General features: G+C 49.0%; 1 protein-coding gene across 1 annotated transcript in view; it reads left to right on the top strand.

Annotated features, from left to right (window-relative positions):
* The first annotated feature begins 16,192 nt into the window (after positions 1-16,192).
* AMOTL1 (angiomotin like 1) overlaps positions 16,193-25,703 on the top strand; it is a 60,950-nt gene continuing 51,439 nt past the window's right edge. Inside the window, exon 1 of the mRNA XM_040584046.1 lies at positions 16,193-16,237. Within this exon, the coding sequence (XP_040439980.1) occupies positions 16,195-16,237 (43 nt within the window). The 5' untranslated portion in view covers positions 16,193-16,194. The remainder of the gene's footprint in view (positions 16,238-25,703) is intronic.

Below are 25,703 nucleotides of genomic sequence, written 5' to 3'. Positions count from 1 at the left end.
TCATTATGCACAAAAGGCTCCTGAATGCTGCTCTGGGGGCTTGGACTGGCAAGGTGGTGTAATGTGGTTAACACCAGCCCTAGCAATGCCTGGGTTAGATTGGACTGGGCATCTCACAAAACTGTGCCTTCCTTCATTCCTCATGGAGGAGAGGAGAAGTAGCTGAGTCTGCGCCTTCTGGAAGATGCCACTGATTTTTACCTCGAGTAGGTTGATGCTGCTAGAGCCCTGAAGTTGAACTGTATACAAGGAGATATGACAGCTCAGAGAAATGGGGGATCCTTCCTACAGCATCTGCATCTCTGCTCAGCAGTGCCTGGTTTTGGTGAGCCACATGGATGGAGCTAATTTTGAGGGCAATGCTTGGGCAAATGCTGCCAGTTTCTTCTTGTCCTCTAGATCAAGCCCTTACATGCTGAAGCATTTAGGGTTTGACGCTTTAATCTCTTGTCTGTCTGGGTTAGTCTCAGGTCATTAACTTTTATTTTCCTGCTGTTCTGGCCGTGTGAATTTTGCAGTTTATGGTACTACAAAAAAAAAAAAAAAAAAAAAAATCCCCATGCAGCTGCTGAGTGCCCAGAGAGGCTGTGGCAGATTGTCTTAAACTGGAAGTGCTCCAGAAGGGAAGCTTAACTGAGTCCTGTCCTCCAACAGCCACTTCTTACAGATTAGAGGGTTTGTAAGATATTGCTAAAATGGTCATTTCAATATTACACTATTTTATTCTGCAGTTTGGAAGACATTTGCAGGTTAGGCCAAAAATGGACAGTGGTTTGTGATCTGTGTGGGTGTTATTGAGGTGTAGTGAAAGCTGTGAAATGAAAGGGGTTTTAATTCATTCCACCTCTTTTATTTTTGTATATTGTATCAGGATACGACATATAGCAGGAACGTGAGTCAAGTCTTTTCTCATCTCGTTTTTTTCTTAGAGGATTGGTGGAAGCCGTAGGTGTGCAAAATGAGCTCCCCTGCCCTAAGTGAAGACTGGATGCAGGATCTAAGTTCAGACACTTTGGAAAATCTGACATTTGATTTGTCTTCTTAAAAGATGGAGGCAATAGGGGTCAGCTATTGACTGTAACAAGGCTGAGCGCTTCAAGCAGCTAAAGCATAAATCCCAGCCCTCGTGAGACACCAGGCTGAATGGCAATGCTGCTTTCTTCAGCTGTGCATTTTAGCGAGATGTCTATTGCACGGACGTTAATGCAGCTGGTGGGCCCTGGTCTGTGTCCGTACCCATCCCTTTCCCTCCCACACCATTCTGCTGGGTGGCTGCAGTGGAGGGTGGGCACAACAAATGATCTGTAGTAAGACAGGGACCGCAGACCCATCCCTGATCCTGTGATGCTGGCCATGAGGACCTGGCACCACCAGCCTCTGCTGTCACCCAAGCTCTGCTGTGAAGGGAAGGGATGGATGCCCCAAAGCTACAGCAATGACTGAGGTTTATGATCTTTTAGGTGTTTCTCATTGCTGGTATTATTGTCCTAAGTAAAAGTTGGCTTTTGCTTTCTCTAACATTGACTGGACCTTATGTGTTGGTAAAGTCAGAAATGTTACATTTGCAATTAATCTTCTGTATGATGGGAGCTCAGGACTCGTGTCTATATGATTTCTTGTCTATATGATTCTATGCAGAGAGCAACAGAGGGCAAAGAGCTGAGTTCCAGACATTTGCTTTTTATTTCTTTCAGAGAAATGAGTAAATGTGGAAAAGCCATTTTATCTTCTATGTTACATTGATAAATTGCCCTTTCTTTTTTTCTGTCTTATACTTTTACTGAACTTGCTGACAAACCTCTCCCTTGGCAGGTGGAAAGAAGAAATTGCCAGCAGTACACATTGATGAGATGCCTTTCAGTAGTGGAGCTGTACAAATAATAGGTTTTCATTTCAGTGGCTGAACAGAAAAATTGAAAATACTTTTTGTTGTGGGTCACCCCCTAAAGGAGAATGTTTCTTTTCTTCTTTGAATTCATAAGTATGACATGAGACATTCTGGTTTGAGATTATTTAGTGCTTTTCATAACTTAAAAAAACCGAAGAAAAAAGAAAAGAAAAGAAAACAAAAAGCAAACTAGGTCACTTGTAAACCAAAAACATCTTTTGGAAGGACAACAAAAAAAATTTTCATGTTTTATATGTCAAAATGGAGTCTTGCGGCTTTTCTGAGAACTTTTTTCCTTCTCTTTGTGCTAAAACTAATTAAATATTCAACCCAAATTTGCCCAGAATCTCAGTGTCTCTTAATTGCACTTCAGGTAAATTTGCTACATAAAAAAACTCCAATCAAACTCTGCCTGCATGTGGCAGTGACCTGTCCTTTTTGCTGCTCAGCAAACGTATATGCACAAGTATTTAATTCTACTTAATTAAGGTGTTGAGCAAGATACTACGTGAAATGACCTCTCATGGGTCTGGCCAGCCAGTGAAGCATCAGCATAGCCATGATTCACCCTGGTGAGAGGGACTTCGGCTGTTCTGTGCTGGGAACCACCAGGGCGATACACCAATGTGGGGCTGCTGCCCCTTCCCGCAGCCCCCCTGGCTTCAGCATCTCCCCTGATGAGATGAGGTGGCTGAGAGGTACTGGCGTGTACCACATGCACTGGAAGTGCAGTGGTTGGCTTGGCCATGCCTCGCTTCCCCATGGAGACAGGGCCCATCCATCTCTTTCTTTGCCTGGTTTCCTAAGGAAATGGTGATGGTGTCTCTCCATCACTACCTGCCTGTCACTCCCAGCAGCACTGTGAATTAGGGTCCTGGCAGCATTAAATGACAGCAGATTCCTACAAATGATGATGAAGAAAATCAGAGGCTGAGTAGAGATGCACAACTGCCGCTGTGGTGGGTCTCAGGGGACTCATCTTGCCATGACACAAGCTCCATTGGTGCCACTTGGGGTCCCAGTTTGCCTCAGACAGCATTAGAGAAAGTCCTGTTGTTACCTTCTCTTCAGCGTGTTCCCACAGAGGCAAAAAAGCTCTGCAGTAACTTTTTCTTGCATCCCAACACAGTTGTGTGCTTCCTTGATAGATTAGAGGTTGTTGATGCTGGAAGGACTCTATTCCCTCCCTAACCCATGTAATCCTGAAAACGCAGGGGTGCATGAAATGCCCTGTGTGCCTGCCCCACCAGGGATACACAGGTCCAAGGGGGCAGGGAGGGAAAATGTCTCCACATACCTCCATCTACTGCCAGCTGCAGCAAACATGTAGGTAGCGCTGAGTGGCTGATGGTCAGGAAAATAATTCAGTGTCTACATCAGAAAGGGACTTCTTGGGTTTAGGAGTTCCATCTTTAACTGCTCAACAATCTCCATCCTTCCCTGGTGGCTCACAGCCACTGCTCCGGGGCTAGGGCAGCTGCAAGAGCCAAGCAGCCAGTGGTAGCATCAGCTTGTAACGTGTAACTGATAACTGCCAGCCTGTAACTCCTGTCCATGGAGAGGGTGGGACACGGGAGCAAGGGCCAGCAGCACTGCCCACTCCCCCCGCCGTCCAGGACCCCATAACAGTCAGGCTGGGCATGTAGAGCCAAGACACACATCCCTGATGGATGCCCTCATGGCACATCACCCTGCTCAGAAATAAAACCCCATGCCTGCGAATATCATGGGGGATTAGGAATTTCTAAGTGTTGGTCAGACTGACAACAGAAAATGGAAGAGGTCCAAGCGTTGGTGGCCTTTTGGCACAGCTGGAAGACTTGCTGATATGATAAGTTGAAGCTTGGCAGAGTCAGCTACTCCTTGATCCAATAGTACCCTGTGAGCCATGTGGGTTTTTTCTTGGTTGTTTTTTTTTTTTTTTCTTTTACTTTTTTTTCCCTGAAATATTGAGATTTTCCTCTGCTGAGGTAAGCTCCTCAGCAGCTGGCCGTGACGCAGACCGCAACGGGCACTGAGTATCTTCTGGTTATTCCCCAGAAAGAACGGCAGGAGGCATTGCAAGCAGACCTTTGATGCTGTCGAGCAGAGATGGACCCTGCTGAAAACTGGAAGCTGGATGAAACCAACTGGTTGTCTCATGGTGGGATCCATCCCTTTGCCAGTGTGAAAGGAGGTAGGACATGACTGCTGGCTTTTAATCCACCCAGTGAATGTGCTGGGAGCCTTCCCGATGTGCTGCTGCCATTCACTGTGCTTGCAGTGGTCCCAGGGGTTTTGCTGGGCTACGTCCAGGGCAAGGCAGTACTCCGTAAGGAGGTGGGAAAGGTCTGACCCAAACTGCAGTGTCTTGCCAGGAGCTGGCACACTGACACAGGCACACGTTCTGTGGCTTACCTTCCCTCTCTGGAGTGGCCTTTTGCAAAAAAAGCAAACCCAACACCCACCTTTTGGCAATTTAATGTGCCGCTTGTGCTAGATGTGACCATCTTCATTCTCCACAAGCAGGACTCTGCAGATGACAGTGGTTGGGGAGGAGTGAGGAGGACAGCTGGTAAAATATTCCCTTCTCTCTTCCATCATATTTGCGTGGCACAATTTAGGCTGGCTCCAGGGAGACACGCTGTCCCAGCAGTGACAGGAGGGTGAGGGCTGCCCCGGCTGGGGCTCCCTGTGCGGGACCATTCAAGGTTTCAGCCCACCTTAGCATGACAAAAGGTGTCCCACCCCAAGGCTGGGGTCTGTTGCTCTCCAAAAATTGCCAGTCTCCAGAAAGCATTCAGGACAGATACAGTGGGAAACAGCCAGCAGACCTATTTCCTCTATCAATTAATCTCTACCTAATTTCCAGCCAGCTGCTGTAATTTGCTTTGTAATCCCCATTTGAACATATGGCAGAAGCAGCCACATGTGCTCCCTGCTCAGTCCCTGCTCATCTTTGTCACCGGAGGTCCCCATCCCCTGGGCCAGCACAATCTGCCCCTCCTTGGGCAAAGCTCCTTCTTTGGCTGGGACGTGCTGTGCCCCGGACTAAAACCAAAATAAACCCACAGCCTTCCAGACAACAGCACCTTGGGAACGGAAACATTTTGCTTGGGTAAAATGCTTTGCTTATCTCCATCTGTTTCCCTTGGCTTCCCGCTGATAAACCACGTGCCTGGGGAAGGGGAAAGGGACAGTCTGAGATGCAATATCATCTCCTTTTCCCTGAGAGCTGAATTAGACAAGTAGGTTCATGCTTTTGAATGTGGCAGCCCTGGGTTCAAGCTCCCCAGCCCAGCACCACTGGGTGGCATCCTTATGATAGCACATCTGCTGCTGCTGCAGGTGCCCAGCTCAGGGTCCCTCCAAGGGACCAACACGGGGATGCTTGCTGCAGTCCATCTTTCTTCCCCATTAGGACAAACTCTGCTTGTTATGTTTTAAAAATCTTCGCCATGTGCATGGTCTGTGTTAGTGTTTATAGCTGTAGTGGTCAAATGCCTGTCAAGTTTAGGATCCCACTGTGCTTGGTCTGTAAAGTAGAGGAGGGCAGAGTCGCTGCTATCAGTTTATAAAAATCCAAAACTGTTAAATGTGGATATACACTGGCTTTCAGTTTTGTATGCAGCCCATTGCTATCCTAAACTGGTGGCTCACAGCTTTTTTTCTAACTGATGTAAGCTAACAGTGTTTCATAGTAGAGGGCAAGATTTCTTAGAAAGGTCACAGGTATGGATTACTGTAAGGTGTCATGCACCTACTCTTCTTAAACACCCTCCTTGAACCTCCTAGGAACAGTCCACAGATTCCAGACCAAAAGGTTTTTCAGTCCAACCCATGCATTGAACAAATGCCATGAACCTGAAAGAAAAAAACACCAAGAAACAAAAAAACAACAGAAAAAAGCCCACTCTGATTTTTTTTTTAAATTGCATTGAGTTTTTGCAATGTAGCAGCATTTTTACATTGCAAGAAATGTTTGAAAGTAACAAAATCCCTGCCAACTCGAAGGCACAAATGGTATTTAACACTTGGCCATGTGCTCTATGGGGCTGCAAGTGTTTCTGGCAGTGAGGGATCCATGTGTGCTGTGCTTTGCAGCTGGGAGCAGGCAAGAATGAGTGGGCTTGTGGTGGCTTTGGTCCTGGGATCCAAATTAATCTCCTGCAAGCTTTTGGTGAGAGATGCTACCAGCTCAGTGGTTTCCAGAGCCCGTGGTATGACGTGCCACAGGCACTGCGTTACAGCAATATTATTATGAGATAACTCAAGAGTTTGCCCAACCTCTGAAAAATCCCGGACGGAACATTTTCCTGCTCCCTCTAGTTAAACCTACTCCAACTGCCGTTGTCAGAGGAGACTGTAGCACACGGAAAAGCTTTGCTGCAGGCAGGATGCTCCTGGCCTGAGCAGTGGGCAAGCCAGGGAAAGGGAGAGGAGTGCTGTGGCACAGCTGAAAAGGGGAGTATGGCCAGGGATCCCAGCTTGGGCAGAGATGAGGCAGCAGAGCTCTTGCTCTACAGCGGTGTTCAAGAGGGCATAAGGGTTCATCCTGACAAGTCTCTCTCTTGAGCTGATTCCAAGGGTTTTCAGCAACATCTGGAGTAAAAAAAGACCCCACAACACACATACGAAGGCTGTCAGGGGTGAACTGGAAGCAAGCTGAACAGGGACTTATCTGCAGTGTAATTAAAACAACGTTGTCACCCCAGCTCTCCGCATCTGTCTCTCCAGCTGACCTTTCCGAGCATTTGTTCTTCTTCCCTAGACAATGAGCTCTCCGAAGGTGCCCCAGCCCTCTTTGCTCTGGATCAGCTGGGTAAGTCCATGAGTGATATGTTTTCCTTTTTTCCTGTGTAGATGTAGGAGATGACTTAAAACACAGAGTAGCTGCTGAATGCTTTGCACTGTATAAATTTATCTTCACCAGTGCCTCCTTTCCGTGTTGCTTTTGAATGCCATCCATCAGAGGATGGGACAACTTGATGCTAGACGTGTTTAGTACCTTTCTGTGTTAAATGCAGATTTTATTCCCCCTGGGAGAGAAGCTGTCACTTTTCTGGTGCAAAGTGCTCTCAGATGCTGCTGCTTCTTGTCTGGGGGTTTGAGGCTTACCCCTCAGCTGGCACTGGAGCTTCTGTGACTTTCTGGTGCCTTGCAACATGATGAGCATTTTTTTCCCCTGGGGAGGCAGAAGTAGAGATGTGTAAAGTGAGAGTGAAGAGTAAGACACCCAGGGAAAAAAACAACTTCAAATGGGCATGGGAAGATGAAGGCTTCAGAGGCTGAATCCATGGGGGAACCCTATCTGGCAGTAATCTCCCTTTAATCCCAGAGCCAAGGTAAAAATAGGTGTGTTTCTCAGGATGAGTTTGAGGTGCTCAGAGTAAGGTTGGGGGGAGGACTTGAGCTGCATGATGGGAAGCTTCTGCAGGAGGGCTTCTGGCCTCCCAGCCCTGGATGTCTGATGTGCAGGGAAGGGGAAAATCAAGCCCCCAACCCTTCCTGAGAAAATGAGTGAAAGCTGGAGGTGGAGTGTGCTGGGAAGTGCAAATTAGATGTGTTGGGAGAGATGCTAGGCTCAGATCTGTGCACCCTGCCTTGCTCTTTGGCAGCATGGTAGGACTGCCCTGGCACACCGCTACACCTGTCACCTTACATGACCAAGCACTGGCCACTCCTCCCAAGGAAAAGGCACCCTCCTCTTCACTTTCAGGGCAACGGATTCTCCATCCTAGGAGATACTCAAAAGCTGTCTGGTCATGGCTCTGGGAGACCAGCTCTAAGTGGCCCTGCTTGAGCAGGAGGGTTGGACCAGATGACCTTCAGAAGTCCTTGCCAACCTCAACCAGTCTGTGATCCTGTGACTTGCTCACCACTCTTGAAACCCACCTTGTCCTCAGTAAGGATGGTCCATGTGCACCCACCGGGCTGCTCACCGCATGTGGCACTGGTGGAAACTTGGGGTAGGAGGGTGAAACTGCGGGAGCCCAGAATGGAAATTTTATCATGTGTAACTACCTCTGCTGTAAACCTCTGCTGCTAAGAGCCAGGCTCTAGAAAAAAAATCCTATAAATACAAAAATGCTTATAAACTGTATGATGCCTCACTGGTGCTAGAAGGGGTGGTGGGGCTGGCAGCTCCCCTCTGTCAGTCTCATACACTTGATCATATTTTGGAGGAGTCCTTGTGAGCTTTCTCCACTTGGTGTCAGGATAGAGGCTGCTTTGACATGTGTTCGCCCAGAGGAGTGTCTAACCGAACGTGAATCAAGCCAAGAGCTTTCCTTTGGCTGCCTCATTCATTACCCGACTGTGGTTCAAACAAGTCAAGTAACTTTAAAATGTATTTTCTGTGACACAGATTCCACCAGCTCCTTTTCTGCTTGGTCTCCGTCATCTCATCCCTTGAACGGTGCCCTCCCTCAGTAAAACGTGCCCATTTCCCTGACCTTGCCAAACCCTCCAAGTCTTAGCAAATGTATTCAGTGACAAAGAACAAACTGTCTCCCAGATAAAAAGATTCAGTCTGTTTTAGTAGCAAAGAAATGCATTAACAGCTAGACAGATTTTTTTATATGTGCAAAATGAGGCTCATGGTGACCCCTACGTGGAGGGGCAGGGATCAGGCTGAAACACAGGACAGCTGGCTTACTGGCATCTTCCTCGTGTTAATGGGGAAACAGTCTGTGCCATCCAGTGTGATCCATTGCCTCCTGAGGTGGTAGCTGGCATCTCCCAGGGCTTCTGCACAGCCTCGACCCCCAGGAGCTCCTCAGGCACCGCTTTCCTCTGCACAGTGGTATTAGACATCCCTCAGTCTGGAAAAGATTATTCGAACCAGTGCTTGTATCACCTTACATTTCCACTCTGCTTTCCAAACATAGCACAAGACGTGATTGCTCCATCCAAGGTAGACAAGACAGACAAAGGATGTGAGATAGCAGAACAAGTAATGGAAAACTGATCTCTCCTCTTGCCTCCCTCCTGGCTGGTGAGTTTTCAGCTGGATCAGTCTCCTGACCTGAGTCATGCACAGCTGTGTGGTCTGCGGTGCCAGGGAAGCAAGGGGGTAAGAGCAAGCAAACGTTGGAGGGGGAGAGGACAAGACCATCCCAGCAGCAGCTTGGATTTAAGCTGTGTTGAAGTGATCGTGTAAGCAGGGCCTGAGAATACCAGGTCAGAAATACTCGGCCCTGGTCAAACCAGCCACCTGAGCAGCAGGAGTTACTAGTAGAGGAGCAGAGAATAAAGCATGATAATAACAGCAGCCTGAGACAAAACATCAATAAGGTAACAAAGCATCATCACCATAAAAATCACAGAAAGGTGGGTCTGAGCAGGACTTCAGAGGTCAGCTGTGCCTCCCACCTGCCTGAGGGCAGGGCTAGTGTCTCCTGTTCACCCGTCACCCCGCATGGAGGACCAGCCTGTCCAAGCAGCCTTCCCAGGCATTCCACCTCAGTGCTTCACTGCACTGGAAGGGTTTTCTTGGTGTCTAGTTAAATTTCTGTAATTGAAGCCAATTATGCATTGTGCTGTTGAAAGCAGGCGTAAGCAGGGAAAATGCCTTCCACGGGTCAGCCTGAGAATTTCTTGTCCTCTGTGTGGAGGCTGGAGGATCACTGGATCGCATCATTTTTATCCTGTTCATCAAGTCTGCCTTGACCTCTAGTCCTGCATCCAGCTTTCTGGCAGTTTTTTCCAGCCTGCTGTTGACTGCAAACATGAAAAACCATGCTTGGATTTTGAGTTATTTGTGGAAATGCTGATCAGTACTAGATTTATGAGAGGTTTTTTGTGTCACCTCATGCCATGAGTAAGTAACCTCCAAGGAGGGTTTTGACCAGTCATGCACCTGTCTTTTCATTTTTCTAGTCCAGGTGTCCTTCTCTTGCTTATAGTGATAGCATATGATGCAGTACCACAAGCCTTACTTACACGCCAATGTATACAGCATCTGCACCTCCCCCCTCAACTACAAAGTTTATTACCTCATTGCAGAAGATTAGATGATTCTGACAAGCTCTGTTCTTGCTGAGCCTGCACTGGTTATTACTCATATCCTCCTTTTCTACATGTTCTCAAAGCCTTTGGTTATTCCAGTGCTTCTGAGGACAGAATTAACAACGACAGCAAAATCACTTCCTAACTCTTCTTTCTCTTCTTGTCTTAAAAAGAACAGTACCCTGCTTGCTGTGCCCAGCCTTTGGAAACCTTTCTGTGATTTGCTGCTGTGTAAGTCAGCGCATGGCTCACCTGTACCTTGAGCAGTGGGCACATTTCTGAGGTTCCCTGGAGAAGTACCAGCCAAGGGAGGCACAGGTAACCAATGGACAGAGAAGCTTCTGTGAAAGCAGACACTGAGTAAACTACAACTCAATAACATGGAAAAGAAATGCTTGAAGGAGGATGTGGTAGCAGTAGAAGAAATATGAATGGCATAGAAGTAAATAAGTGCAAGAGAGACATGGACATACTGGAGATAGTCCAGTGAAGGGCCACAAGGATGATGAAGGTACCAGGGCATCCCTCCTGTGAGGAAAGGCTGAGGGAGCTGGATCCTGTTAGTGTAGAGAAGAGAAGGTTCAGAGGGATCTCGTCAATGTTTATAAATACCTGTAGGGAGGTTATAAGGAGGTCAGAATCAGGCTCTTTACAGTGGTGCCCAGTGCCAGGACCAGAGGCCATGGGCACAAACTGAGACATAGAAGATTCCCTCTGAACATCAGGGAACACCTTTTTACTGTGAGGGTCACTGGGTGCTGGTTGCCCAGGGAGGCTGTGAACTCTCCAGCCTTGGAGATCTTCAAAAGCCATCTGAACATGGTCCTGGGCCAGTGGCTTTAGGCCAGTGGCTTGAACAGGGCAAGTGGAGCAGATGACCTCCAGAGGCCCCCTCCAACCTCAACCAGTCTGAGATTCTGTGAAATAAGGCTTAAAACAACCCAAAGGAAGGAAGGAACCCAAACTTCACACAGTGCACAATTATATTGTGCAACTCACTGCCACAGACTGTCCAGGATGCCAACAGTTTGAATCAGCTGAAAAAGGAATCAGAAAACATCATGGAAGAAAAGTCTATGAAGAGTTCTCAAACCTAATGATGCAGCCAGAGGCCACATCCGAAAGAGGACACCAGGAGCTCTTAAACTTTGGTATAATCCATCGTGGTCCTTCTTGTCTTTCCTTAGGTCCACAGTGACTAACCAGAAGAAAAAAACCAAACCAAACCCACACTTCCTCTTCCTTTCCTTTCTCCATCTGTGTCTCCCCTCTCACGGCTTTTGGCTGCTGGATTTCAGCAGATTTGAATCAGGCAGTGACTGTTGTGTTCGTTTTGTTCTGTAAATGATTAAAACAGAACATTTCACACTTGCTCTGTGGCCCAGCAGAGGAAGGCTGCATTGTCTCCTTGGCAAGTCCTGAGGCGGAATTTCTGGCCATGGAGAAAGTGAGGTCAGGGAGAGAGAAACTCTCCCAGCAGGGGAACTTGTGCAGACTGCTTTGCTGCCTGTCTCCCGTGCTCCCTGCTTTCTATCCCCTCATCCCTCCCCTCTTTTCCACCTCCTTCCCACCCTGCTGGCAATCTACTAGCTGCTTGCTGCTTTAAGATGATTTAGCTGAATATCAGAAAAAAAGAAGACTGATTGAAAGACGCAAGGTGAAAGCCTTTGGTAGACTAATGAGCATGTGATGAAATGGAAAATAAAGTGGGAGTGGGAGTTATGAACCCCACCCTGCCAAAATCAAGATGAAAATGCTTGTGTAGGAGATGCAGTATCTCAGTGGAACCCCCTAGGACCCGGTGCCTCGCATTTCCTGACAGCCAGCCAGAGGTGGGATTAGCTGGCTGTGCTATTTATACGTGCGCCCTGGGTATGGTCAGCATGCTGGAGGAGGCTCCCCACCACAGCCGCTTGCAGGAAACACTGCTTTTGTGATACCGTCTGCCTGGGGAATAAGTACGCCTAGGAATGAAATCCCATTGGATAAACAAAAAGGGAAGGAAAGAAAAAGCCCTGGTCCCTGCCCTGTTTGTTCCCACTGCTTTGTAGCCATCCAGCTGTTTCTTTTTCTTTGTTGCCCTGACCTCATCCCATACTGGAATGAATCCAGAGAGCCAGTGCTCTGCTTAGCTGTCTTCTGCCAGAAACCGAACAGGTCAAGTTATTAGAGAAAAATTAAAGCTCTTTGGCAGAACTGGACAAACAGATGTGTGGAGACATTTCTGCTGCCTCCAAATACAGTGCTGCTTGTTAACTGCGTATCAGAGGGGACCTGATAAACATGCACAGATGTCATTGTAAAAATCTTAACAGTGGCTGTAACAGTGGCTATTAATTTAGCAGGATGGGTTTCTTTAGAGATCCCTGAACCACTGGGCTCACTGGCTGCCTGGTAGCAAGATTAAAGACCTTCTGCAGATGTGGTTCAGAAAGCGCTGCTCCAGCGCTTGCAAGAGGATTTGCCTCTCCTCTGCTCAGTAGCTAGAAATGCTTCAGGATGCTGAGGATGAGTAGAAGAGTCTCTGTGGGGCAGGTGAAACCTGTGACTATCAAGAAGAAATAGGATTGTCTCTGCCTGAGATAATGGTAAGGGCATCTCTCATGTCTAGGGCTTTGTGGCCTTTATTTACTGAATTTACCTGGATGAAGATTTTTACACAGGGTATTCTGATTTCTTGATTCAGATCTTGCTGTGGTCCTAACATTGCACGGTGGTGGTGTTAACAAGGCTGTAACTCTCTGGCTGCCCATCGGCTGTCGTTAAAAGCAGCAGCGACAGCAAGAAGTGAAACTGCGTGCAGGCATTTGGGGTTGCCGCAGTGTCAGGCGGAGCGGGACAATTATTTGTTTGCTTGCAGCATTAGGAATCTGTGGGATTACACGCATGGGTGGGTGCAAATGTAACAAGTGTCAATACCCGGGTGCGCCTGTGGTTTGGGATGGCCACATCCCTTCTGCAGGGCCTTGGTGGTCCAGCCCCACGTCTGGCGGTAGCAACTGCTCAGAGCTCCCCAGCCACCAGGGATTCAGGATGGTGCGGGGATGCTGAGCCATTCTGGGGGCTGCCAATGGCCGAGCTGGCCAGACACCTGGAAACGCTTCTTCTGTCCTATGCAGCTCACAGAAATGCTTGGGAAATCCATATAGAGGTGTTTCTTTTCCATGGCAGGGTATAATAACATGTGCTTCCAGCCTGTCAATGATGTGTAGCGCATCCGTAGTTACCAGGCAGAAGAGGGAGGGAGGCAGTGAAGCGAGATGGCATTGTCAGCTCCACTCTGCTGGCCTGACAGCTAGAGTTGTGGTGGCACTTGGCTGTGGCTGAGCAGGTTAGGACCAAAAGGGCTGGAAGGATGAACATCTTTCTTTCTCCAAATTCACTGGAGGAACAACATTAAATAAATGAATAAGTAAATAATAATTTTTTTAAAAAAATTTAAAAAAAGTGGATCTATTCCCAAATTGAGGGAACAATGTATTTCAAAATATAAATAAATACATATAAATATAATGGAGCTGCAAAGGGAAGAAGCTTGAGTGACAGTTGCCTTGCCCTTCTGGGCAGACACAGCTCCCCAGTGGTTATCAGATGTATCAAACCACAGAGGCATTAGAGAACTCCCTCTCCAACCTGCCATCCTTTGTGGCCACTTAGCTTACCAAATTAAAGCAGAGTTGAACAGGAAAAAGATTTTGAAGATCATGTAGAAAGAAACACCAGAAAATGTGGGGGAAAGAGAAATGACGCTTTTACCTCGCCAGGGAAAAAGGGCTCTTTTCCTTGGAAACGTAACAGCATGGTTCACAAGGTCCTTGCAATGCTACTGAAAGACAGGACAGCAAATAATCCTTTTTCTTGATATATTTGTTCCTCTAGCACTGAAATCATCACTGATCATCATGCAGCAGTAAGGTTTTTTAGATTTACAAGGGGAGCATAGACTGTGGGGCCAGAATGAGAAATAACACAAGCCCCTGGACAGGCTGGACCTGCTTGGCCAAGGGCAATACAGCTAGATCATTCCCTGTCCCCCACGACACAGACTGCGAAGCAGAATAACCAAAATAATGTGTCCTGTTTTGCCCAACCAAATGCTAAAGTTGGAGCATGACAAACAGTAGCACATGAATTGCCATTTTGATCTGGGCTCAGCCAGTTGTACTCTCATCCAGCTTCATCCACCGTTGTTGAACAGGCACCTAACAAGCCGAGGGCAAAATTTCACCTTCATTTACAACTGAGCAAGTTCACGGTTCACCTGTGCCTATAAGCAAAGCCAACATTTATCTTTGGGAGAGGTAGAAGAGGGCAGCTATAAAATCTGAAAAAAAGTGGCCGGTTCCTCCAGGGGAATGAGGTGTCTAACTCTATTTATAGTCAAGTTTTCCCATGACTGCAGAGCATTTAGGCCTTCAAAAGCCTGAATTTGGGCTTAACTTGCGCTGAGACACTCAGGACATCTATCTGCAGGAGACAAGGGAACTGAATATCCCTCTCTTGTCCAAACCTGGTACCTGAAGCACTAGCCTGTGGGTTTTCCTCTGAGGTCAAGGAAGCGATAGTTCCCCTCACCCTCCCCTCAAACAACGGCGTATTTGCAGTTCTCTGCTCTTCTGCTCGAACGTAACCCCAGCCTGTATTAGGTGACCTCAGGGAGACACCAAATCCATGCTTCACCTTCAAAGCTTCAGGGAGACACCCACAGGGACAGCACCTGGCCGGCACCTCACCTCGCACGCCGACACGGAGGGTGCTTGGCTCACATGGGAAGCATAGTTCTGGGGTAACTGCTGCCATGGGAGATGTGCAGCTGTGGGAACTGAGGAACCTGATTTCTCCACCGGTAATTTTTTCCCTCTTTGCCCGTTTCCCATAGCATAGTTTCCCTGTGTCTTGCACCTAAGCAAAATCCAAAAAACTTCTGAGCAAAGCTGGGTTTTGCAATTTGAAAAAGCGACGCTTTACACTGCTGTGATTCAGCAGCACCTGGAGCTGCCGGGAGTCCCTGCTGCATCCATCCAGCCCTGCGGTGATGGCACTGGGCCAGTTCCCATCTTGCTGTGCCCCTTGACAAGGGCTGTGGTGGCACAGGAAGTGTTCTTTCTCAGCCTGTTGCTGCATTTTACCTGCTTTTTTATCCTTTTGGCACGGTATTTAAGAGGCAGCAGGCACCATCGGTCCCTTTGGGGGTTGGAAATCTTGTCTGTGTGTTTAGAGCTGGGATAAATGAATACGAATCGAATGGCTAATCCTGGCAGTCACTGGGACTGAGGGAGGTTGGAGCAATGAGATGGGAAAACCCAAGCAGTGTGCTGGCAGCACCAGTCAACCGAAAAGAGGTCTGTCCTGTGGGGCAGTGCTGGGAAAAGGGTGCAGAGGGACTGTCCGACACAGCCCATGCCCACAGGGCTGCAAGGGTGGGGACAAAGTGCAGTGCAGACACCCGAGGAGCTCTCTCACCGTTTCGCCTGTGCTAGGCCCTCCGCGGCAGGGCTGAGGAGACGAAGCCGTTGCTCACTCCAGCCCTAATGAAAACGCACCCTGGGGAGCTGCCGGGCCAAACTGCAAAGAAATCCCGAGCTGACGAATGGCGCGTTTGCTGTTACCACAGCACTCGCGTTTGGGGTCGGCTGTAAATCCCTTGACCTCGAGGGGTACGTGCACCTGCTGCTCACCTGAGAATGTGTGATGGAGCCGGTGGGCAGCGGGGGAAGGGGTCTGCGTTTGGGAGTGGGCAACTGCGTTTAAGCACGGGGAGCTGCCCCAGCTCCACACTGGCTCGACCCGGCCAAGTCACCCCCCAAGCAGCCCCCCACTGCCCCCGGTGCAGGGAGGCAGCTGCAGCCCTGGGAGGCGGGGGGTGTGCCCGGTGTTCGTGCACGGGTTTGGGACGCGGGGTGACCCCTGTCAGCTGTCCTGCGCGGCGTGGGGTGGGATTTGGGGAGCCTGTGCTGGTATCTAGGGGGGGATTTAGGTCCCAAGCGCTCCCAGGCATGAGGCGGGGGGGCCGTGTCGCCACACGGGTTCAGCCCCGGGGGCAACCAGGTGGCTCCGTTCGGGGCTGCGAGGCTCCAGCAAAGCCCGTGGCCGGCCCCGGCGAGGGGTCCGGCCCCCCGTGACCGCGGCCGGCCCCGTAGACCTGACGGCAGGCACCGGCGGCCGGGCCAGCCCCCCCCCCCGCGCCCGGGCGGCGCTCGCCCCCTCCCCCGGGAGGTGCAGGCCCCGCCCCGCCCCGATCCCGCCCCCCGCCCCCGCCCCGCCCCGGCCCGCGGCGGCCGGCGGTGCGCGCCTGGGGGCGGCGGGGAGCGGCGCGGATGGCCAAGGTGCTGCCGGGGGCGGCGGGGCGCGGAGCCGGAGGTAACGGCGGCGGGGCGAGGGGGAGGGGGTCTGCGCGTCCGTCCGTCCCTGCGCGCGGTGTGCGCCTGTGTGTCAGCGCACAAGTGCGTGTCTGTGCGCGCCCGTGTGCGTGGGAGCGCCTGTGCCTTTGTCCACGTGTGCGCCGGGGAGCGCACCGGCGTGCGGAGCGCCGCGGGGGGGGCGCCGCTGCGGGCTGCCCCTTCCCGCACGCACCCGTGCGTGCCGCGGGCGCTGTGGGGGGGGGGCCGGGCCGGGCCGGGCGGCGATCGCCGCTGCCCGGGACCGCGACCCGCCGCTTCCGCGGGACCTGCCCGCTGCTCCCCGGGCTGCGTGGGGAGCCCCGCGGCGTGGGAGTGGGGCGAGCTTCCCCGTGCCCCGGCCCGCCGCCCCGCCCGGCCGCGCAGCCCTGCCGCCCGCCGCCGGCCGCTCCATGTTTCCCTGAGCCCGCCCCGCGTTACTCCTGCGGGCTGGCTCCGCTGCGGGCCGGCGGGGCAGCCGGCTGGGGCAGCCCGGGGCTGGTCCGGCGGGGGTGCCGGCCGTTTGTTTGGGAGGGGGCTCCGGCTCCCGCGGGGCAGGGCGAGGCGAGCGGCCGGCCCCGCGGGGGGAGCGTTTCCAGCTGAACCCGCCGCGGCCGCTTGTGTTTCCGCAGTAGCGATCGCGGCGTCCCGGCGTGTCCCGCTGCGCCGGGCTGTCACCGCTCGGCCCGGCCCGGTGGAGCGGCAGCCCCAGGGGGGCCCGGCAGGCGCAGCCCCGGGGGGCGACCCCCCAGCCCGCCTCTCCGCCGGGGACCGGGCGAGCGCGGTCGCGTCCCGCTGCGGGCGGGGGGCCCGCCCCGGGGAGCGGTTTCTCACGTTGCCGTGGTAGGGGGATGGCGAGGGGGAACTTTTATATTTCACCTTCCCAGCTCTGCAGGGAGAACAAAGATAAACTCCTCTTTTTAAAACCAAAGAAAAAACAAAAAACAAACACAAACCCCAGCGTTGAAAGAGGAGAAGAGGTTTTTTTTAACCACGTGAATTTAACCCAAATCCTCCAGCCAGGTTTGGTGATTCGTAGTTTTAAATACAGGAAGGTCGCCGCTTGGTCTTTTTCCTCTTTCGATGGAAAGAGTTTTGTGGGTTTTTTTCCCTTTTTTTTCTCTTTCCTGGTGCTGTGCGGGCGCCCCGGGAGCGGGGAGCAGCTGCCTGCCCAGCCGGCTGCGGGCCCTTAGCGGGCACCTTTTTTTTTTTTTTTTCCTCCTATAAAAATAAGCCTAAAAAGCTTTTTGAGAGAGGGGTAGCCGTGAAGATGAGTCCCCTGATTTTTCCTGTGTGTCGCTAACTGGCAGTGCCGTTCTAGCTCATAGGTGAGCATGGAGATATATATGTATTTCAGATATAAGTATATATTCACATATACATAGAGATATATAAAATAAGTGTAGGTATATGGTTATCTATTTTTAATATGTCTGTATATGTATGTGCATGGCACTTAGGGACGTGGTTTGGCAGTGTTAGCTTAACAGTTGGACTCGATGATCTTAAGGGTCTTTTCCAACCTGGATGATTCTATGATTCTGTGGTTATGACTGCATATATATTCTATATATAAAAGTATAAAATATACTACATAACTTTTTGTAATTTTATCTGTGTGTATATATAAAACATGTATTTTTTTATATGTATGTAGTCATCGCTAATGGGCAGAAAAGCTCTTTAAAGGGTCCTGTAAATACCTCTTGAAGCGATGCCGGAGTGGTGAGGGCAGGGAATATCGGGTGGGTAAGAGCTCGTCATAAAACCCTCTCCAGGGCTGTGCTGGGTGTGTGCTGTGGCCCTGCATGGAGGGGCCACATCCTGCCCAACCTTCCTCATCCCCAGCCCTGACTGGAGCAGTGGTGTGAGGGGATGAATTTTGGGGCACTGGTTTAGGTTGTTAAATAGGGAGGATGTGCCCCTCCAGCACTGCTTTGACTGGGCTCCTCAGTTTCCCCAGACTGTATGGGGCTGGCAGGAGACCCCCATCACCTGCATGTCTGTCCTCTTCCTCCTCCATCCTGATGCCTATCACTTCCCTTTGCTGTCTGCCAGCATTTGGCACAGAGAGCTTTGCTTTTCCTTTTATTTTGGAAAGCACTTGGCTGCTGGAGGAGGGCGGCTTTGACCCAAACAAGCACGTGCTGCCTCTCTGAAGCCCCGATGCCTGCAGGATCAGTGGCTGCTCTCACTTACTTTTCATTTCCATGCACGTGTGACATTGTGGACAAGCACAGAGACAATTCCCAGTGTCCTGGCCCCACACAGCAATCTGGACCAAAGCCTCTGCACATCAGCGTACTGGATGGAGGAATTGATGCATGGATGCAGCACCGGTGCTCCTCTGCAAGGGAATGCTGGCACAGAGCTAAAGGCATTGCGTTTCTCCAGTGAAGAGAGACCGAAGGGGGTTTGTAGAGATCTCGGCAGCAGCCCCAGGAGGGGTGTACGTGGAGCTGTTTGGGGGGTCAGGCTCAGCTGGACTGTTGGGATGCATGTAGATTTTTCAGGACAATGTGGAGATAGACGTTCCTGCTGATCTTTGCAGCTTTCTTTTGGGAAACAAAAGGCTGATGGTCCCCGGTGCCATGTTTTCTAACACCGATAGGCATATAACTCACTTTAAAGGCCAGATCTGGTATAAATGTTATTCAATACTAAGGTGAGAGTACGTGCCTTGAACAGCCTCCTTGTCCTGGAAACCATTAGGAGGGTGGCTGCGTACTCAGGTTTTCACACAGAGGCTATCTGCTAATGTAATAGTCCCTGTGGAAACTGTAGTGCTCGGGAATATTTTGTGGATTTGGGAAAAATCCCAGGAGGATTTTTGGTTTCATACAGCAATTGCTTTTTGGCAGCTTTGGGATAGAGTAATCTGGTTCCCATTTGCATCCTGAATTTTTAAATGGAACAGCCTGCCTTCGGCTCAAGGCAGAAGTAGAAATAGATGGAAGTAGGTAGAAAATAATAGTAATAACAACAACATCACTTCTAGAAAAAAACAAAACTGTTAGGGCAACTTTTGTATTGAAATGTTGCATTTATAAGCGTATCTGTTCTTTTTTGGTCCTTTCAGTGACTTTTCCAGTAGGTGGGATGTTGCTGTGCATGTAAATCTGGAGTAAATCTGTAGAAGCTGGTGAAATCACTCTAGATCTGGACCAGCACATGAGAGCAGTTTTACCTCACAGTGATGTGTATCCTACGTGTGACAGCAGATCCTGCGGCATTTGCTGGCTCTTGGTGGCCTTGCCCATGGCTATGTGTGGCTGTCCCTTTCCCCACAAGCGTCTGTACCGTGTCTTGAAGTCGTAGCGGGTCATTGACAGCCAGCGGTGATGACAGCCAGCATACATCGAGGCAATGCCTTTCGAGGAGCGGAGTGATCTGTAGGGGCGTGCCACATCTCAGGAAAACATGTCGTGGGATTAAATAATTGAGCAGTACTTGGGATTATCTGTTCTGACCATATGGTTCAGCACAGATACAAATGTGCTTTAGACAATAGTGACTTAGGTGACCATGGCTCAGTATGGAAAATAATGACATTATTTTATTAATATAATGTAATGAATGATTCCATGAATTAAAATGCTTTTAGTGAAATCAAGTCTCCATTTAAGACTTAAACCAACTGAAGTAATTAAAAAACTGTTATTCCTCTGCCCTCCCTCCCCAACGTGTGTGTTATGAGCACGTATTTCAGTGAAGTCCCTTCTGGGCTGAGGGATGCCACATGGGTCCCCTGAGGTGCCTGCAGGGCAGGAGGCACCCAGGTCCCCCCCTAGGGAGGTGGTCTGGGCTCCTGCATCCCGCAGAGGCGTGGAGGTACTTCTTGGCAGGATTCCCCCTCGGGATGGCTACCCGGGGTGGGCAGGGGGTCCCTGCCAGGGACATGTCTCGTCCCCAGGGATGTGTCCCCCTGCCTGAGATGTGCATCGGTTTTGGGCCGTGTTTGAGGTGACAGTTCCACGCTATTGGCCGTTACTGTGATTTTCCCTGTTCTAACTCTGAGCTCAGCCATCTGGGAACAGGGACTAAAAGCAATTATCTTGTTAGCACTTCTGTGTATAATACCTGTATTAAATTTCTGTATTTTAAAAGTGGCTGAATATAGATGGTGTGTAATGATTTAATAATGGAAGGCTCATAATTTTAATATATATTCTGGTGGGAAGAAGCTTTAATTTCTTTTTGCTTTAGACATGACAATAATAATGCAAAGGCTCTGCTCGGTGTAGGGTTACCACAGCAGGTTTTCACATGGATCAAATGAAGAGCTGTGGATCCTTAGCCTGTGGTTTGTTGCCTGTGTTAAAAAAAAATGGAAAAGCTCTAGAAATCTGAAGATCTATATGATAGAGTTCAATGCCTGCATTTTCAGTTAGAGAGTACTGTACAGTCTTTGTACTATTTTTGTTCTGTCCTTATCCCAGGCTCCTTTGTACGCTGCAAGTTTGTGGGAATGACTCAGGGAGAAAGCTATTTAACCTAAAGGACACCACTGGCAAAAAAAATAGATGCATAAAGAGCGATGTCAGTGGCTGCGACCAGGCACTAAGAAGAATATTTTTGTGTATCTGAGGAAGAGGATCCTGAAACCTCCTCCAAATGGGACAAAAAAAAAATAATTCTCTTCTTCAGATGCTGTTTGTTCAGTTTGAGAATTTTACAATATGGTTGCTTGCAATAATGAGGAACTAGCTGAATGATCCACAGTCCTAGGTCCTATTTCACTTCTGGTTAATTAATGGAAGGGCTTAAATATCCAAGTGACAGGGATCATGCCAGTGCTTTTCTGTAATGTGATCGTTTTTAAAAGCAGTAAGTACAGCAAAGTTAATCATAGCTTAAACTCCTGCTTTGTGAGTGTCTTCTCTGTATGTTGTAGCTGATCGATTTATGATAATCTTTTTATTTCCTCCAATGGAAAAAAATTTTCATGATGAACTTTTATCTTGGATATTTTTTATGGCTTGGAAATCAGAATTTATGGCATAGTGAAAATGTCTGCAGACTGCTGTGCTGATAAGTGGCACGGCGGTAGCAGAAGCGTTGCCTCACAAGCTCCATGTCAGCCTTTGTATTTCACTTTTACGGAATGTCTTCCCTTACTTTCAGCTCTGGATAATGCTCACTCTTTTATCGCAGAGCAGCAACGCTGGCACGAGTCATCATTGTGCCACTGGCACTTTGATCACAGTAGAAATTTCAATTTTTGATTCAATTCTTTGAACAAATTTAGGCTGGCTGCATATTGTAGACTCAAATGTTATAGCTGCAGAGGCAAATGTATAGCTTATAATATAGAGAGGCCTTGAAAATGCACATATTTGTGGAAGGCCTAGCGCAGCCACCTAAGGAGCATGCATCCCTTCCTCTGTCGGGTTAGTGCCCGGGTAGCTGCTCGGCGGCTGGAGGTGTGATGAAAATACTCTGCTTGCAACCTGCCTCTACTCCGGGGGTGAGCCTGGGATGGGGGGGAAACCCCCAGTGGGTTATCCTATGTTGTAAAACATGTAACTGTCTGAGATGAAAGAGCATCGTTTGCCCCCACACGCCCGTGCAGCTGATCTGCATCGGGAAGGTGGGGAGGCGCGGGCATCGGGGGGGGATCTCCCAGACAGACGTGGCTCTGCTCTTCCCTGTATCCATCTGATCTCGTGCCAGGCTCGGGAGCTGCTTTCAAGGCGCCTTTGCTGTGTTTCGCTTGGAGCTTTTTTGCTTGTCTGCTTTGGGTTTTTTTGCTGAGGGGAAGTATGTATGAAAATAAGTGCATGAGGCTGAAGTTTCACAGGAAGTGTTCGTCCTTGTAGGCAGTTAAATTTGGATGTGGTAGCACAATTCCTTGGGAGAGGTGGGGTTTGGTTGCCTCCATTGCCTTTTCCCATTAGTCTTGCTAGTGCTTTCTTTGACGATGCACTTTTTGGAGAATGAAATCACAGTACCGAGGATAGGAGACTCCAGGAGCTCTTCTCGAGCAAGGGAACAGCACAACGTGGATTCTGAAGTTTTCTTCAAGATTTCTTCCCCCAGAGCAGGCAACTGTGGAGGAGGGTGAATCCTGCCAGGCACAGGGGTGAAGCTTCTCCTGGCTCAGATGTGGTAGATCTCCGACTTTCATGTGGGCTACGAGAGGTGCTGCTCGCTCACATCTGGTCTGCATTATGTGGGTTGGATTTCTGTCCTGCAAGATGTTGCTCTGCTCCCGTGAAAATAATATTAGCGATGCTTGTTTAGTCCTCATGGGGCTCAGGAGCCTTGGCAGCAGATGCAAGGCTCCCAAGCAGAATTGCAGGGTGTGAGGGTGAGTCGGCCACTACAGAAGTGACCTAGAGAACTTGTGCATCAGCTGGGGAGCTGATAATGGGAAACCATCACTGATGTCTGCCTGAGCTCCTGCACTTTGTCAGAGCTGGGGCTGCAAAGGAGTCCCAGCACCACTGGAGGAGAGCTGCCGGAGGTACCAAGAGCATCCTTTGTGATGCTGTTGGAAGTGCTGTCTCCACTTTTTGTACCTAAACCAAGGAGCAGAACATGTGAGTTATTTTTCTATGAGCCAAAGGAAACTCGGGCCTTTCTCCCAGCCTTGGGAGAGCCGCATGGCTGGGGTATGGCAACGCCTCTTCAAAACTAAGCTGATGCTTACAAGAGAACGTAAGGTTTGCAGGCTGGGACACACATGCAGCGGCATCCAGCCTCAGTGGAGGGTCTCTGTGACCCATTGGAGGTACTAATGGGTCTGCCCTAGGGAATTCATGGCGCAGCCTTCGGGCAGCCTCTGGGACCCTGGAGTGCTTTAACCGTCCTTTTGTTACTTCCCTTCAATAATTATTTTCCTTTCTTGTTGACCTGAGATTTTTATGCAGCGACAGGGCAAAGAAAATATTTTAAATGTGGAATAAGGTATTTATACTCCTTTCCGGCTTGGCTATGAGACAGAAGGACAGATGTGGGCTTGGAAATGGTGTCATATTTTTTTTTTTTGTCATTTTTGGACCTCCCTTACAAACCGCAGCGGAGTTTATAGGAAAGTGTAAAGCTGCCTTACCTACTTTTTAATTTCAGATGATTGCTTTGGATGGTATTTGAAACGCCTCAGTCTCTTTCAAACCTCTCAGTCGGTAGGGTACAAATTGAAAGAAGAATTTTTGGATGATAACTCTGTGGTTTTGTTTGGCTGGGTGGCTTTTGGGTGGCAGAGGAACTGCACATGACAGCAGCCTGGGCTGTGCTGCAGGCAGCCTCAGAGTGGTACCTGGGTGGGCAGCGGGGTGCAATGTAGAAACTCATCACCTGGGCGCTGGCTTGAGATGTTGCCTCTAAATGCACAATGGGCATTTTTTTGGTGTTTTGCTGAATGCAGAGTAGTGGTACAGTTTGGCTGTAAGAAAACCATCTTCAACTGTTTTTGTGAGGAGGAAATTTGTTCCTTGGGGATGCTGTTATTGCTCTAAAAACATGGTTTTCCTGTACTGTTGCAGCAGTGAGCTTCCTATGAGGTTTTGCTTTAGATCCTTTTCAAAACCAGACTGAAACCACATCAGAAACAGGAAATATTTAAGCATTGCTCCTCTGTCTCTGGTCCTTGCTGACTGTCTGGTGTTAATCTTAGCAAATGATTCATTGAAATAGTTCTGAATCTTCACATGAGTTACACTGCTATGTAATAAACCTCCAGGATAATACATCTGCTTCTGTACTGCGTAATGCTTGTTTATCTTAAAAAAAAAAAAAACAAAAACAACAAACCAACAACAAACCAAACAAAACTAATTGGTGTCAGGCAATCACTTAGATGTGGGAGAGTTGGTAGAGATGTAGAGGACTGAACTGGGCCAGAAATGTGACCATGTCCTATGGGGTTGGCTGTAAGAGACACTGGATATATGGCGATTGAAGATGTGATGTCTATGGACTGGACTGTATCCTGGCATGCTGGGCTCAAGTGGGCTGGACTGGCTTTGGGGGGGGGAGAGGAAAGGGCATAGCACAGCTGGCAGCTGCCTGCAGGCACCTCCTGAGGTGATGGCGTTGGCTCTTCTTGGCAGTGGCAAAACACAAAAAAAAAAAAAAAAGCAGCAGCCGTGTTTTGGAGCTTAGGTTGTTTGGGCTAGATGTGGAGAGAAAGCCTTTCCCCAGGGACACGTCCTTGGTGGGGTGGTGGTCTTTGTCCTAGGTTGCCCTCAACTGACTGCTTACCTGTGGCCCCTGGACATGGCTGCTCTGGTGCCAGGTTTCAGTTATAGGGATGAAAATTGTTATTTTGGTGAGCATTGTGGAAGAATGGGAAAGTTTGGGAAAGGAGCAAACTCCTGAGCGTTGGATAGGCACCTTGCACCCCAGCAGAGCTGGGTGGAGCAAAGCCTTTCCCTGCGGAGAGGGGAGCTGGGATTTGGGAGGCTCCTGTGACAGCAAGGGAGGGAAGAAAAAAGGCTCTTGCCTTGCTCCAAATGGCTCATGAGTCTTCACTAAGCATTCAAGTGGTGCATTACTGCCCATGATCTGGATTGTGGCCGTGCGCCAAGCACTGATCTTTCGGCAGTCATTATCTGTTTTACACATAAACTGGCTTTCTGTGCCAGCTGCAGCTGACATTTTATTAAAACCTACTGTGAATGAACATAAAATATTTTTACATAATTTTTTAGCATCATAAACCATCATTACATCATTTTATGATGATAAAACATCTACATGTGTACAGCAAAGTGCAGTGGTTTCTCTCTGGGTTGGAGCTACTTGGTTTTGACTCTTAATATTAACAGAGTTCAGAAACCGAACAGTTTGGCAGATGCCAGCATTTACCAGTCCTTATTTTAGTAGAATATTGCTTTGCCCCAGCCACCAAAGACAAGTGGTTAGGTGAGAATTTCAGCTCTTATTACAGAAAAAATAAGTCTTTAGTTTCCATTTTGCGTCTTGGAAAATTGAAAACATGAGCCAAGCATGCTTACAGACTCAAAATGTAGACAGCAAGTGTACAATTTTACTTCTTTCTTTTAAATTCTGTTTGGTGAACAGTGAGGCCAAGCCAGTAGTTGTTGGCTGTTCAAGTTGCCTATAATGCTTGAAGCTGCTTGTATTTCTTGGGAACGTGGATTTTCTTTGTGTCACCTTAATTCACCTTTTTATTCATAAAACAAGCCTGGGCTCAAAACTTCCTTGCTTTGCAGAGAATTCCTGATTCCAAGGCAGGACTGTGTGTGTGTAAGAGCAGTAAAGGGTGTGTTTAATGCTAATCTGTACCAGAGTAGGATAATAATGTTGGAAATTAGGGTTCTTGAGATTTTTTTGGGGTCTGTATCGGCATCAGCGCAAATTCCAGATTAGTCTACCATGCCCATTTTCACAAACATATTCAGCTTAGATCTACTCAACTGAACAATCTTTCCTTCTTACTCTCTAAATATAGATAACTGCCATACACATTCATGCACAATATG

Source organism: Falco naumanni, chromosome 2, assembly GCF_017639655.2.
Source record: "Falco naumanni isolate bFalNau1 chromosome 2, bFalNau1.pat, whole genome shotgun sequence".
Taxonomy (NCBI): Eukaryota; Metazoa; Chordata; class Aves; order Falconiformes; family Falconidae; genus Falco; species Falco naumanni.
Note: the sequence above shows the minus strand (reverse complement) of the source record. Positions and strands in the feature narration are given on the sequence as shown.